The sequence below is a fragment of the Gavialis gangeticus genome, unplaced genomic scaffold, assembly GCF_001723915.1.
Source record: "Gavialis gangeticus isolate Ggan-Ray unplaced genomic scaffold, GavGan_comp1, whole genome shotgun sequence".
Lineage (NCBI taxonomy): Eukaryota > Metazoa > Chordata > Crocodylia > Gavialidae > Gavialis > Gavialis gangeticus.
In genome coordinates this window covers 44628113-44640381 of record NW_017728992.1, presented here as the reverse complement: position 1 = coordinate 44640381, position 12269 = coordinate 44628113, and the positions used below count along the sequence as shown (strand labels likewise).

Below are 12269 nucleotides of genomic sequence, written 5' to 3'. Positions count from 1 at the left end.
CTAAACTTCAATTTTCTAAAAGGGATTTTAAATGCATTTCTTCTGAGTTTCATTTCTTCTGCTTTAGATGAATGAATGAATTTCCATGCTGCAACTGAAATAGCATTCTGTTCCTTACTAGTTTTAAACCAGGGAGGTAATATGTGCTAAATATTTTGAAGCTTTCTGGCCATACAAGGAATACTGATTTGTTGACTAAAGTATTAGTTCTAGTTGATAGGTAGAGTAGTTCTCTGAGAGCAGAGTAGTATTTGCTGTAGGGATGCTTTTACTTCTTAATAACTTGCTGGTTATTCATACTCACTGGATGTATCTGTCTAATTTTCATGTTTTTTGACACCACTTGGGATAGTGGAATGTGATTTAATTAGGTAAAATAAGAAGTTCATTCCACCAGGTTTTTTATATTTGAAAGATGTCGCCTACAGCCAGAGTGAGTTCTGTGCAACCATCTGATGTGGAGAGGCTGAGGGAACAAAGGTCCTTTTAGGAGGGAGGAGGGAGATTTGGAGAGCAGGTATCATGTGCTTGTTGGGTTGGGGGTTTTTTTGTGCCTACTTATTCACAAGGAAGTGAATCAATGGGAAATACACATTTCTGTAAATAAAAGTATTTCCTATTTTTTGACTGGGATGGTTGGTCCCTGTATTTTTTACATACTTCTTGGTGGATATACATCAATGAATCTCAGAAGCACCTTTTCAAAGGGCATTCTTGAAACCTGGCTCAGCTGACATTTGGAACTGAAGGAATAGGGTGACTGACCCATACAGATCAGATAAATTGGAGTGAAGGAAGTGAACTCAAAACTATTTTTTTCTGTTCACCTCTGTAAGTTATGATGTGTTGAATTTAGCAGGATAGACTTCAGATAATTTACTGCAATATTCTCATTGATGCAGATACCTTGAATTCAGTGGGCGTGAGAACATGATCTACTGCAATATTCTCGTTGATGCAGATACCTTGAATTCAGTGGGCGTGAGAACATGAGCTAAACAAGAAATACCTGTATATCATGGCACTATGAGGAAGTAAAGTATCATCTTAAACCTCTTTCTGCTTATTGCAGTGGCTTTTGATTGGGAAGTTTTTTCTTTGGAAGTTGAATTTATCAGGTGATAATGTCACTGCCTTCCACACCAGTACTCTGGTGTAGCTTTCCTTTTAAGCATCTCTGGTGGAAAGCATCTGAGCAGAGCAGAACAGACTGCTTACAGTATTCTGGTATAGTTTTGTTGAGCATTCCAACAAGGCAACGAATATTTCTTATCAATTTTCTCTGTCCCCCATTGTTTTCTAACCAGGGATCCTGGTTTTCCCTTGTTTAAAAAAAAGTCCCAAATTTTCTGATTTAAAAAAAGGTAAAATAAAAATAAATAAAACACCATATGTGTGTGCGTGTGTATATATAATGTTTGTGTGTATATATATGTGTATATGTGTGTGTGTAGTGGTTTCATTTTAATCAACCCAAAATCCACATTTTTCCATGATTTTACATACATGCACACGTATACATGCACACACTCTAGTGGTGTTTCATTTTAATCACAAAAAAATGTGGATTTTGGGTTGATTAAAATGAAACCACTATAGATATAGATATATGGTGGTTTCATTTGATTTATTTATATATTAGTGGATTTTGGGTTACTTTTTTTAATAAAAAAAATTGTACTTTTTTATCAGAGAAAACCAGGATCTCTGCTTCTCAGAGGTGAACTCCAGAAAATAATGGGCTGAAGAAAGAGATGTAAATCTGGGACATGAGATGGTTGTAGAACATCAGACATAGTTGCAGTGGGGCTTTTATTTTACCTTGTCGCTGTCCCTGTGCTTGTTTGGGCAGGTAAGGATGGGAGACACAGATGAAGAGAAGAGGCAGTAAAGGAAAAGAATACTGCCTTTGTAGGAGTCACTAGGTGCCTGCCAGCGCCACAAGGAGCTGTCTGATAGGTAGTGGTTTCCATAGCTGTCCCAAGAGGATCAGGTTCAGTGCATCTGCTGTATTAATCTTGTCTTTTGGAATATCATCCCAAATAGACTTTGGCCTGGCCAGCACCTGCCCTCCTTATCAGCTGCTAAGGCGCTGCTGTCTTCAGCTTCCTTGAGCTAGGTTCTTAACGGAAACACAGGCAGCTGAATACTCATCCCCTTGTAATTCTTCAGCACAGCTGCCTGCTCTATTTGGGGCTTACCAGTATGCATACCGTTTATAGAGGAAGTGAAGGTGGGTTTGAAAAATCCCTATGCTCAAGCATACATACTCAGATTAGGGTGTCTGTGCTTACAGGGTGACCCTACACTCTGTTCCAATAATAGAGTGAGTGCAATAAAATCTATATGTAAATACTGATAGGAGAAGTGTTTGGTATAGAAAAGGGTTGGAGAGAAGAAAATATAACAGTTGCCCTGTACAAGTCAGAAGTTTGTCTAGCATGCAGCAGATGATTGTGTTCCATTTATCTGGGCTGGGTTTTGGTTGATTAGGATATGTTGTTTAGCTTATATAAAGAAAAATCTTTTAAAATCTTTTCTTTATATCTTTTCTTTATTGACTGCCTCAGAATACAATGGATAACTACTTTTTGCTTAATACTGTTATTTGATTATTTCCCTTGCAATGGGAATAACGCATTGTGATTGAATTTAAACAAACGTGTCTCAAATACTGCCTACTTTTACTACAAGGTTTTTCGTACCAGCAGCTGCATAACAAAAACACGCGGCAACATCCTTTAAAGAGGTTCAGAAGATATTGTCTTCTGTAGCAACAGCACACTTGAAGGGAGGGGGGGAGTCTTTTCTTCAGTGGGCAAAGAAAACAGCTGTCACCAAAGCTGTGCTAAATCAGGACACATGACCCTTTCTAACCCTTATACCATAGTATGTCTTACACTTTAAGTGCAGTCCTATGAAGTGCAAGACAGGGGCTGGCAGACACCTGTAGCAGAATATTTTAATGTCTGCCCTGTGCTACAACAAAATGAACCAAAACATCTTATTCTCTAAAGTGTCAACACGGTTGCCAAGTCCAGAATATATGACCATCCTCTTTGCTCCTTTTCCTTAGACAAATTATATCTGCATCTACAGCCCTTTCTAAAAGCTACCTGTCTTCTTTCTTTTAGACTACACTTGCACACATCATAGCCAACAACAGTAAGAAAAATGGCATAAGGTTTGTGACGTTATCAGCAACAAGTGCTAAGACAACTGATGTCAGAGAGGTCATCAACCAAGCCCAGAATGAAAAGAGACTCTTCAAAAGGAAGACCATTCTCTTTATTGATGAAATTCACCGTTTCAATAAAGCTCAGCAGGTATTGTACCACTTGAGCAGCAGGGAAAAAACCTCTGTTACATGTCGTTTTGCCTGAAGTGAACCTCTGTACAAAACGATGATGTTTCTCTTATCTGGTAGACCTCTGCCCACCAAGAGAAATCTTTTTCACAATGATAATGTTGCGCTGTTCTCCAACAAAGCAGGCATACCTGTTTTCATTTTTTGTGTGAGTGCAGTGAGGGGAGAGAGAGAGAAATCATAAAATTGTTTAGGGGTAATACATCATCACACTCAATGTGCATTTTTCCTCCTTATGCATCATTTCCTTTATTCTTATTCATGGAAGTTTTTATTAAGTACTGCAGTTAGGAAATTTCAGACATCCCCACGGAAAAGTTCTCCAGAAACGGATAGGCATGAAACCAGTTGAAATAAGCTTCTATATATTTTTTCTTAAAACCTATAAAATATAATAGAAACTGCTATTCTGTTTCTGTAGTTCCTTGAGCCTTTCTGTAGAATCTCTTACAATTCCAAAGCCTGGTACAAAGAATTACAGAATTAACCTTACTGTTCGTTAGATTCTTTTGCACTTTTCCATTTAGGCAGTTCTTTACAGTACCTGTTATCTGCCAAAGAATAACCTGCAGTCACATGAGTTAACCGCAATAACCTGCCCTTTCCCAGTGCTGTTTTTTTCAGCAGTGTGTTCATTTTTGGTGAAAACACAGGTTATTAAGAAGGTCAGCCACACGTGTACAATGTAAATGAAGTGAATTCACTTAGGAAGCTGGTAGCTGAGGTGCCTTATTAGTGAGTCATAGGGTATATCACCTTTGAAATCTGGAGAACTGCAACACATGAAAAATATACTTGAAAATGCCATATAACCATATTCTATATAACCTACTTACCCAGTATGCTTCAGGTTGTCACTGATTGGGGTCACTTTCTTTTGTTTGCCTCCCATATCCAGGACACTTTTCTTCCTCACGTTGAGTGCGGAACTGTGACGCTGATTGGGGCAACCACAGAAAACCCTTCCTTCCAGGTGAATTCTGCTCTTCTGAGTCGATGTCGTGTTATTGTTCTTGAGAAGATCTCAGTGGAGGCGATGGAAGCAATTCTGATGCGGGCTGTCAGGTCCCTGGGGATCCAGGTTTTACGCCAGGATGAACAACACACTGACACTGCAAGTGGCAGTGATAGCAAGAGCTCAGAGTAAGTACTTGGGGGACTGCAGTGCGTTAACACTGACAGCCCGAAGGATCTGTTGACAGACTGCTTGAGGGAGGAAGTGTTGCGGGGGTGTGGAAAAATATTAGCCGCTTCTAATGGTAAAGAACAGAAGTAGCTGCATAGGAAGAGAGGGAATACAAAGCATCAATTGCTGGTGCATTCAAAAAATTATCCTGCTGTTTGGATTAGGACAGTGTTTTATACTTGGATTGGTAGCTTCTGACTCATCCGTAGGATATGTAAATCTGTTATGCAGCTGAAGATTTGCTTTGGAAGCCTGTTCTAGCCAATAACTTTTTGTTATTGGTTGTGAAAGCATCATATTACTGTGAAATGGTGGATAGGACATCCCTGTTACTTATCTTAGGTCCACCAAGCAAAAAAAAAAGCTGTAACCTTATACTGCAAATTAATTCCATGCCACGGGATTTTTTTTCTTTTACTGTGTGAAGCAAATAAAATATTAAAAAATAGTTCTTGAATCCCTCTTCTAATTGTCAAAATTAAGCCAATTGAAATAAAAGCACACAAGTATTTTAGAGAACTTGGAAAAACTACTGTGAAATTTCCCTCTGGACTTCATATTTATTATAATATTTTCCTGTCTCTTCCCCACGATCAAAATTATTTTCTATTTATCATTTTTTTAAATGGGCAACTAATGAATCAAAATAATACAGAGTGTAGTTTTAATTTCATGTGGGTTATTTCAGTTGCTTTCCTAGTAGTTCTTGTATATCAAAATTAAAATCCGTCATATAAAAATGAGTGACGGTACAAGAGTACCAGTTTAAGCGGTGGACAAGAAATACCACTAGGGAATGCTTTTTGTCTTGTAGTTTTATCATGCAACATGAAATTCCTAACTAGATTGTACATGTTAGGGCACTGAATGAGGGGCTTCTGTTACCTTATTTAGGGCATCATGCCTGACATTGCTTACCCGCTTGCAGCTTTTATACTGCACTGGGATATGTTGGAGGAAGGCACTGCTGCATGTCAGTGTTAATGTAATAGCACAGCTGTGTTTGCAGCTACAACCCGACTGGGCTTCCAAGACTCTCCTTTTTGTATGGGATTAAAGAACAAGGCATAGTTTAAGTTGTATTTTATAGGGAGAGTCAAGCAAAACATAAGCCCTTTCTGAAACCTTCTACTAGCCAGGGATGATTTAAGTAGCAAAATGTGTTCCTTAATCAGAGAGCTCAAAGAAGCCTGGCAAACACTGTCTGACTATTTCAGTGCTATAATTCTCTCAGTAATGAAAAAAAATGGGACCTGATGTTTTAGAAGTACAGCTAAAAATCAAGCTTTGAAAAGGTTTTTCCCTTTCTTTTGTTTCCTGCCATAGTCTGCTTGTCATCTGCTATTGACATATATTGAGGGTGGTGGTGGTGGTTAAAAAATCTTTTTTTATCCACTTCCCTTCAGTCCATATTGTCCCTTACATCTGGTTTGCTTTTCTGTGTTCCCAGCAAATCCTTCTTCCCTCATTCCTCCCACTTCAGCTGCTTTCATTTTATTTCTGGCTGTCATTCTCCTCCATCAGCAATTGCAGCAGTCTTCTTTTCCTTCCCACTGCAAAAATACAGCTAGGATTAGATGCAACCACCTGATAGTTCCTCATGATCTTCTGGGGAATAAATGCACAAGCCTCAATTGCTTTAGGTACGGCCGCAGGGGATTCAGGGTTCCTTTTCTTTTCTTTTTCTTTTTCTGAAGGAGAATTCCCCATTTCACATTTCAGTGGATGGGACACTGCATTAACAAATGTATGTACTGCGTGGTCTCATTTCATTAGATACTCTTGATATAATGCATGGTGTTCCTTTTGGACTCTAAGGCCACATGCACATGAGCATGGACATTTGTTTCCCTTGAGAAAAGAAGCAGCGGCACACCTAATGCCTTTGCTACTTGTCCCCGGGGAACACCTGTGCCACATGCCCTCTGGCATGTGGCAGGTTACCCCAGGTGGGGTAGGGGAGGCTGAGGCCAGCACTGAGCAGGTCCTGGCAGCTGTACCTGGGGTCCTGGGGGCCTCCTGGGGCTGCAGCAGCAGGAATCCTGGTATTCAGAGCCTGGGTGAGCTCAGAGCTGGCTCTGGTTTTGGGTGGCACATATTGTCCCCGTGTGTGCCGCCCCACTTTTTTTTTTTTTTTGGCACAGATTTTTTTGACCCCAGGATCTCCTGGGTCAACCCCTCCCACCCCATGCTGCTACCTTGCAGCACAGAGAACATCACATACCGCACAGCCATACTCATCTGAGCATAGCCCAAGAGAATGTCCTCTCTGCAGACACAATGAAGACTAGATCCTCAGTTGGTGAAAATCTCCCTTAGTTTCCCAAGCAGTGTTATGCTATGGATGGACTCAGCCTTCACCTATGTGGTGCTGGTTTTTATAGTCTATAAAAATTGTGTTGATTAAACCTTTTTTCCTTTGGTCTCAAGCCTTGTGTGTCATTTTAGAAAGCTTATTGAAATATATCCTCCAACTCTTCTGCAGACACAGGAGTTGAGGTTCAAATGTGTTGTAACGTAGTCAAAGTTCCCTGTTTTGCCTTTCCATTTTATACGGAACTAATTTAGTTCTAAAGAAAGAAATGTGTGCTTAAAAATCAATGTTATGATATGGCTCCCTGTTGAGAAGGGAGTCTAAACCGGTGCCACTTGTTCAGGGTCTGAAAAAGGTATTCAATTGCACATTAAGGACTATTTATGCCCTAGTGTTCATTGATTCTTTTTTTACTATTATTTCCTCCTCCAGCTCTCCTGCACATAGTTTACATTCACTTAGACTCCTCACACCTGCCATGTTTTTTTCACCATTTGATGTACTCCTCAGAATTTAGCTTGACAGCAGTTTTGAATAATACCATATTTACTCAAAGTTTTTTCTCCCTATTCTACATGAAGGGGTGCAGCTTATCTTGGATTTGAATATGAGATGACGGCAGGCAGCTGCTGTGGCTCTGACTGCAGCCCTGGCCTAGGCTCATGGTTGGAGCCAGGGTCGCAGCCTTCTGGCCTCCTGGTGCCTGCTTCTGAAGCTTCCAACCCCCCATAGCCTCTTCCCCCTGACTCTACTTTGCGTCAGGGCTTGGATCTGACTCAGGGCATGGGACACGTGGCTCCAGTTCTGGTCCTGGCCCAGCAGCAGCAGCAGGGGAAACAAGAGTGTGTGTTTGGGATGGAGTAGAAGGCCCCCTGGCCCCACCGCCTGCCCCCCTGCCACTGCTTTCTCCACTGGAGCAGTGGGAAGGATGAATTTAAGATGACCCTGCAATAATTAGATTGTATGCATGGAATATTATAACAACTTTGTCATTTTCCATGTGTAGAATCTAATTACTGGGAGGTTGACTGAAATTCAAAGTTATCTTGGATTTGGATCAATATAGGAGCTGGGATTTAAATGGGTTCTGTGATGGAAATATTGTCACGGCTTCGCATTTTTAAAAGAATTGCCCTCTCCCTGTAGTTTTCCTTCACTTCAGTCAGTATACCACATTGATATTCAGTAGGTAATAGATTCCATGGTATCTGTTCCTTTTTTTTATATTTTGTCTCCCAAGTATCTTTGAGTGCAGATCATCCAGTATGTTTTGTGTTTAATGTTGGAAGCAACCAAAATACTAAGCGAGCATGAACTTGCTGATGCATCAGAAAACAAGAGTGGTTTTCCTGTCTTGAAGCCCTGAAGGCGGGTAGAATAAGAGTAATAGTCTAAAGATTAAGAATGGATCCAAACTTATGAATGTCAGATAGGATCTTGCTTGCTGAAACAAAGTTAGCAAATGCACTGTAAATGAAACTATAATTTGGTGTCCCTGGTTTGCTGGTAAAGTATTCTCTTAAATACAGTATAAATTCTTAAAACATAAAAAACCAAAAGATGCTCTTCCTGAATTAAAATTGTTTCCACCAGGATGTGTGTTCTTTTTATACTGAGGTTTTGTGTGTGAATGTGTACTTGAAAAGATTGACTGTCCTGTATCATAAACATGACTTTTCCATGCACGGTAGCTTCTTTGCTTATGTCTGTTTTATCTCCGGTTTTGTATGCAATAATAGTTGGGTTTTTTTTAAAAATAAACATGGATTTTAAAAAAGCTTTTAAGCATATGTGGGGAAGAATAGTGTATCTTTTTCTAATTTTTTATGCGCACACCTTTTTGAAGTTCTTTTCCCTTACTTCCTTGCCTATGCTCTTAGTGCCCTGTTTTTTAAGTCTTGTTAATGGCTTCTGAAATGCCTTTTCCTGAAAATAGAGAGAACACTGCCACTGGGTTACTTTTGGAGTTTACCAGTGAACCGTACATAATTTTGCAATGGACTGGGTGAACTTAATTATTAGTAAGCTCTTTGAAATGGTGATTATTTGGTCTTGCCAAGTAAAATAGCAAATGTCATTAGCTCATAATAAACAATGATGGAGGTGAAGTAAGAACTTGACTTACAGTACAGTTTGAATTTGCAGAAGTTCCACTTGAAATTTTGAAATGTAAAGTGACTGTTGGGTCAGATTTGGCATAGTGTTGCTTTTAATGTAAATAATACTACTAAAAACCTATAAAGCTGCATTGATTTCAAAACACTCTACAAAGAAAAACAAGGATTATTATTTCTGTTGTTACAATAGAGCAGGTATAATCACTTATTTCATGAAGTGAGGTGCAAAGAAGGTTAAGTTCCATTCAGTGAGTCAGCAGCAAACACAAGGGTATAATTCAGCTCTGTTGTTGTGTTATATATTGATTTATCTGTTACAACTGCAATAAGCTCTGTAGGTTTCAACCAGGTTAAGGTCTGATTGAAATTGGCTCTTAACAAACATAGTAAATGGGGATCTGCTGTCCTTACCAGCTCATTTGAGTCCTAATCTTGTGTCTGGGCCACTGGATACAAGGTGAGATTTAGCTAGCATTGTCAGAGTAAGAAGCCTGAAGTACTTCCTGCGCTTTTTTGAAAATCAAGCCAAGTGCCTAGTCCTTAGGCTGTCATCTATGAATCCTCTTCATTCATCTTCCAGACTGGAAATCCAAAGCGTTTCATTTTTCAAATATCCAGCATGATTTGCCCCTGCTGTCCAGTGATATAAACAGTTGTGGTATCATAAGTGCCTGCACTGACTGCCGTGCTTTAAAAATATCCTTTTATCCAGATACAACCAATTGGGCATCTACTGGTTTGTTTCAAAACTCATAACAAATACCAGTGACCAACTGTAGCACTGAAGGATGAATCTTGATACGTGCTCTTTAGAGAGATGGATGTACATGTACAGTGAGTTCTACTGTACATGCAGCTGCCTCTCATCCACGCTGTTGGAACCTTCTCTTAGAAAAGCTAGGTATCTATGTGATAGTAATGCCATTCCTGACTGTCCCAAATACCTGAGAGGGGAGAGGATGTCCCTTGACAGGAAAATGTAACCGCCATTTTGCGCAAAGGGTATGGAGCCTGCAGAGTAGGTGGTGTGCCTGGGATATGGCTCTGTGGGGTTCCTTTTATACCAGTAGTTTCCAGTCTTTGCAGGTCTAAACCCACTTCTGATCAGCTTGTAAGCCCTGGAAATGTGGTTACTGGGCATCATGGCCCTTGGTTTGGGAACCTGCAGTCAAAAACTGTTTCAAGAGTATGAACAGGTAGAAAAATACACAGATTGACTAGTCTCTGTTGCTAACATTCCTCCTCATTTGGGAGCAGGAGAGTTCCTAGGCGTCACACTGCATCCTTGAGGCTTTTGCAGCACCTGTGTAGTGTTGTCTTATGTAGTGAATACAAATTCCTCATGAAAGGAAGGAAAACTGAAGCAGAGGATGTACATGTGCTGTCACTTTAGCAAAAAAAATGTGCCTCCTGTATGAGACCAAACAGCATGCATTGAGTATGAAAGACAACAACAAAAAAGTTTTATAGGTCTAGTGTTGGCATTTTGCACTGCTGTTGGCTAGCTGAGGACAAAATAGATTACTACTGCTAGTGTACCTGTCATTTCAGAGCTACTCACAGCTGCTGCACTCTTAACTAAGATTGTTTATCACAACCCTAATAAAGAATCAGACCAAATAATAAAGATTAGTAGATCAGCGTATCTGGAAATCCTGGTATGGATGGCTAGCCTCTTTGTACAGTATTAATGATGATACAATAAATCTTCCAGTAAACAGTGTAGAGCTGTGAGTAAATCCTGAATTATCTAGAGCACTGTGATGTCCAGTAAGAATGTCTTACTCCTGTCTTCACATCAGTTTCCACTTGAGGGATGTAACTGCTGATTTTTTCAGTCCAGGGTGGTAATGGCATAGCTATATCGTATATGCTGCCTTTTAACTATAGTAGCTTCTGCCTATTTAAATAAATTGGGTACGTCCTCCATCTGTTAACCTCTGGTCTACATAATTAAAATCTGAGGATCAAATTAACAACAGTATGCAAACATCAGTATCCAGTAAGTGGGAGGCAGTGTGAACAGGGCACTAGACGGAGAGTTGAGAGATCTGGGTTGTAATCCCAGCCTTGCCACTGACCTGCTGTGTGGCTTTGGTCACTTCATTTCTTGGTGCATCCCTTTCTTCTCGTGTTCTTTTTTTTTCGGTCTTGTATCTGTAGATTATGAGCTTTTCTGGAATTTCCTGGAATTGCCTGGAATTTCTCTCTCAATGTACTTAGTGTGAGTGCAGTATGACACTGTGTACGGTAACTTGTAGGCGTTTTAATGGCTTTCCTCCCCTTATCTTAGTTTTATTTGTACGCTTGTGGCTCTGAGTTGCATAGATCATTAAGCTCTTTTATGTTGTCTAAAATACTTACCCACTATGAAGCAAACTTTAAATTCTTTGAAAAATGTTCTAAGTACTAGGGCTGTGTGAAACACCATCGTTTCATCTTGATATCTGTTTCACCATTTCGAAGGGACAGTGTTTCGTTTTGTTTTGTTTCAAAGCACTGTTCCATTTTGTTTTGTCGAAGCAGTTTCCTGTTTCAACACGTTTCGATGTTTCACCCATAAGCTATAATGAGGAATCATGAAAATGTCTAAAACTTGGTCATTTCTTGTCTGATTCGGATGAGAATTGCAGGGATGGTAGCTTGTTCTGAGGGCATGAAGCCTGCCAGATTTCAAGGAGATAGGTACAGAAGGTTCTGGGAAATTGCATCTCAAACTGTTCAAAGGAAAACTGATATTTGCTGGCAGTGACAGCTTCCTGTCATCTGGCACACAGATCTGGGGGCTTGTACCCCTGGGAGGGTTGCGGGGCTGTGCTGGACTCCTCCTGGGGGTGAGAGCCCCCAGGTCTGCATGCCAGATGACACGAGGCTGCCCTGCCACCTAGGACGTGCCCAGCGCTGGGGAAGATTTCATGCTGCCGCTGGTCCCAGGCAGCAGAGGGAGCCTTGTCTCATCTGGTGCACAGATCTGGGGGTGGGAGGTGAGGAGGGCCAGGGCTGCGCTCCCTGCCGGGTTGAGCTCCATGGGGCTACGGAGCCACTTGGAGTGCAGCCCTGGCTCTCCCCTGCCTACTGCCACTGGGCTGCTTCGAAACTTGAAACGTTTTGAAATGTTTCAAGTGTCCTCATTTCATTTTGAAGCTGTTTTGAAGCTTTTTGTTTTGTTTTGATTTCACTGTTTCAAGCTCAAAATGCTTCGAAACAGCTTCAAAATTAAACATTTGGTGAAATTTCGCATGGCCGTACTAAGTACTGTCTTGAACATGGCCATCTTGTGGCAGT

The 12269-nt window shown here is 40.5% G+C and overlaps 2 protein-coding genes across 2 annotated transcripts in view; one reads left to right on the top strand and one right to left on the bottom strand.

Annotated features, from left to right (window-relative positions):
* The window catches only part of MYLK4 (myosin light chain kinase family member 4), a 106136-nt gene extending 101856 nt beyond the window's left edge, over nt 1–4280 (bottom strand). The window contains exon 1 of the mRNA XM_019521861.1: nt 4204–4280. Within this exon, the coding sequence (XP_019377406.1) occupies nt 4204–4259 (56 nt within the window). The 5' untranslated portion in view covers nt 4260–4280. The remainder of the gene's footprint in view (nt 1–4203) is intronic.
* Nucleotides 1–12269, top strand: part of WRNIP1 (Werner helicase interacting protein 1) — a 54218-nt gene that overhangs the window by 7184 nt on the left and 34765 nt on the right. Inside the window, exons 2-3 of the mRNA XM_019521864.1 lie at nt 3135–3326; nt 4266–4510. Coding sequence (XP_019377409.1) covers nt 3135–3326; nt 4266–4510 — 437 coding nt within the window. The remainder of the gene's footprint in view (nt 1–3134; nt 3327–4265; nt 4511–12269) is intronic.